At 35.6% G+C, this 3431-nt stretch overlaps 1 protein-coding gene across 1 annotated transcript; it reads left to right on the top strand.

The window, feature by feature from the left end:
- The first annotated feature begins 256 nt into the window (after positions 1 to 256).
- On the top strand, positions 257 to 1628 carry LOC139896868 (uncharacterized). The gene is made up of 3 exons (XM_071879514.1): positions 257 to 1114; positions 1233 to 1310; positions 1409 to 1628. The coding sequence occupies exons 1-3, from the start codon at positions 350 to 352 to the stop codon at positions 1412 to 1414; spliced, it is 849 nt and encodes a 282-aa protein (XP_071735615.1). The 5' UTR covers positions 257 to 349; the 3' UTR covers positions 1415 to 1628.
- The last annotated feature ends 1803 nt before the right edge of the window (positions 1629 to 3431 follow it).

Genomic DNA, 3431 nt, shown 5'->3' with positions numbered 1-3431 from the left:
TTCACCCTATATTATATTATATAATATAATATATTAAATATTAATATTAATAAAAATTAAAATTTATCCGACGGTTGGATGGAAACATTACATGAAAATCAACGACCATGATTACAAGTCTCATTTGAAATTCAGTCGCCTCTCGTTTCACCTCACACCAAAAATGCGCACAAAACTCATATTGCGCACGTTAGCACTCCCACCCCCTTCATATATAAAAGTTTCGCGGCGATTATTTCACATAACACACAAACCCTCCTCATTCATGATCACAAAATTAGGTTAACCTTAAAACTAAACAAATTGAAATTTTTATCATTACTAAAACTTAAATTACAACCGGTTTTTGATGGTATTTTCCGGCAATAGAGATCGACAACCGGCAGAAGAAGAAGAAGAATCAAACATGGAGAGATTAAAACCGTTGCATAATTTTGATTTACCGTGTTTAAAGTGGGGAAATCAGAAGCTTCTACGATGCATGAAGGTGAATTCAAACGGTGACGTTTCGGCAGTTGATCGGAAACACTCGCCTGAGATTCCCGGCGGCAGTGGCGGTGGTGATATAACCGGAATACGGCGGAGAGATAGGGTTAGGGTTAGATCAGTCGATGATCAGAAAATCGACGGTTATAAATTTTCGTCGTCGGAGAAACTGAAATCGATCATCGCCGGCGAAGGTGAGATTGAGGCGACTAGAGAGAAATTGATATTTGATTTTCAAACGGAAGTCGGTATAATGAAGGATGCGATTTTAAGAGGGAAGTATGTTTCGCCGGCACCGGTGCCGCCGTCGACGTCTGATTCGCCGGCGGAACGACCGTGGAATTTGAGGACTAGAAGAGTCAACGGAAACGGTGATAGTATTAAACCTGATGTTTCTCCTGTGAGAATTGAATGTAATAAGTCTCCTATACACCGCCGTGTTGGTGTCGGTGGCGGTGGTAATGACGGTGGCGCCACCGCCACTACTAGTGGCGAAAAGAGAGAAAGACCTAAGTTTTCGGTATCGCTTTCTTGCCGTGAAATTGAGGATGATTTTGTGGTGATGGCCGGCAGACGTCTTCCACGTAAGCCGAAGAAACGTCCGAGAGTTATTCAAAAACAATTGGATGTAAGTGAATTAATTACTTTATATTCAATTCAACTTTTAAATTAAATTAAATATATAATATATAATATATGTAATTTAATATAATATTAACTACTGTTGTATTGAATTATCCGATTAGACATTGTTTCCGGGACTGTGGCTGACGGAGATAACCGCTGATCTATACCGAGTACCTGATGAAACTGAAACCGGAAAGGTAATATTGTAATAATAATAATCTGAATAATATATTTGTTATGTAATTCGTGTATTGATATGTTTTAAAGTTTTTAATTATTTTGTTGAATTGTGCAGAGGTAGGAGGGACATAAAATTGGTGGTGATAACAGAAAGGTGAAGAATGATGATTAAATAATTGTCAATTGATTAGTGGTTTTAACTTTTAATTGAGTTTATATTTACAATTTGGAATTGCTTGTTTTAGCTAATCAGTCAGTCATAAGTGTTCATATGTAAGATTTTCTTTTGAATGTATTTTGGTTGACTGAAATAAAATCGAATAAAGTTGAATGCTTATTTGGATATTTGTTTTTCAATCTAATTGAATTGAATCTTACAGTATGATGAAGTTGACATTGGTGCGATTAAAGCTTTATATTATCGTTGCTGTTAGCTGCATGTCATTTGTGTCATTCGTATTCGTATACATCTAGAATTAAGCTGATCGATTTGTGACCGCCTGATCGAGTGATCGGGCACTTTGAGGCTTTAGGTGGAGTGGATCATCTTACATGCTGTTCCTGTTTGGGTACAATAATTGTTCAGTATTGGATTATTGCATATTTGGTTGTTTTTGGCATGGTGTATGTAAAACAAACACACACACTCATATATCTTGCATGATTTGAAACGCAGACCGTGTGTTGTTGGTGGGTTGTGAGTTTTGACCAACTCATCAAATACTGATAGGCCATAAACCAAAACCTTTTGGTATCTTCTCTCTTGATTTTCTTTTCCTGAAAATTGAATTTGGCACTAGAAGGAAAGTACCCTTGTTTGGTCTTAAAAAGTTGCTAATCATATTTATATTTATATTTTTAATCGTGATTCTAAAAGATGGTAGATTGCTTTTAGTACTAAGATTTTTTGTTCAAAAAAATTTTATAATATTAAAACTGATTCAAAGATCAACAAATCAGAATACCGACGAAGAAACCTCATATGCAACAGATCATACAATTCCCTTACAAAATATCAACGAACATCCCGACGGTTTAACACATGAAATTGGGGAATTGAATCATCTCACTCAACATATGTGGATATGTGGAGATGCTCATAAAGTCGTACCTTTTATCAACTTTATCTGTTAAGCGATCAACCAGGGGAGGCTCGGAGGGGAACAAGGTAATCGACTGCTGTTACACAAGGTTTTAAGGAGCTTAATTTTTTTTTATATATATATATATAGACATAATCAGAGATTTGAGAAATTTGGAACTAGAGAAACACAACTGAAGGTGAAGCACAATAAACTTGAAAACAACAATCAAAGACCCCGGATATGAAAGAAATTAAAGTCCACTAGTATTAAAGCAAGACCCAAATGGTCTTTTTTAAATAGGTTATATTATTAATTACTAAGAGTCTTTTTTTCAATTCGTTCTAGGTACTTAAATTTTCGGGACTTGCCCTGTCATCAACATATCAACTTCATACCGTCAATGGTGTTCCCGAGTCACGTATTTAAACTCGAAGCATGTCCGTGAACTGGTGTTTGTACTCGGCATTCAGTGGTAAAGTTGTTTCAGGCTTTCTGTCACCGAATCACAAATGTTGAAAGATTCCAATTGGATCGAGGATATGCAAGGTGAATCAATCAATTTGAGAAGCTTAAAGTTTAGAGCTTGGTTCCCTATCCACTGAAGAAGACATTTATTGGTATGAAGTTGATCTTCTAGAATAAAAAGGATGAAAATGGACTTGTCACTCGAGACAAAGCCCAAATTGTAGCAAAAGGTTACCACCCTAAAGAAAGAATTGCTTACGATGAAATGTATCATCCCCCATAGCTTGGATTAAGGCTATTCGTTCATATCTCGTATATGTTGCTCATCAAGATTGTATAGTTGAAATGATTGTCTTATTAAGCCATTTTAATATTGTTGTAGCGTCTTGTTATGGTTGTTTTTTGATTAATAAAAAAACAGAAGATTGTACAGTCAATCAAATGAATATCAAAATGACTTTCTAAATAGTATTCTAAAAGTGGATATATGTTTGTCATTCTAAAGGGTCTGCTGAAAAAAGGTATCCTGATCATCGTCTACATCCTTGTTAGGGTTTTATACGTTTTGAATCAAGCATTCCGTAGATG

The sequence above is a fragment of the Rutidosis leptorrhynchoides genome, chromosome 3 (genome assembly GCF_046630445.1).
Source record: "Rutidosis leptorrhynchoides isolate AG116_Rl617_1_P2 chromosome 3, CSIRO_AGI_Rlap_v1, whole genome shotgun sequence".
Classification (NCBI taxonomy): domain Eukaryota; kingdom Viridiplantae; phylum Streptophyta; class Magnoliopsida; order Asterales; family Asteraceae; genus Rutidosis; species Rutidosis leptorrhynchoides.
This window is presented reverse-complemented; position numbering and strand designations above follow the sequence as displayed.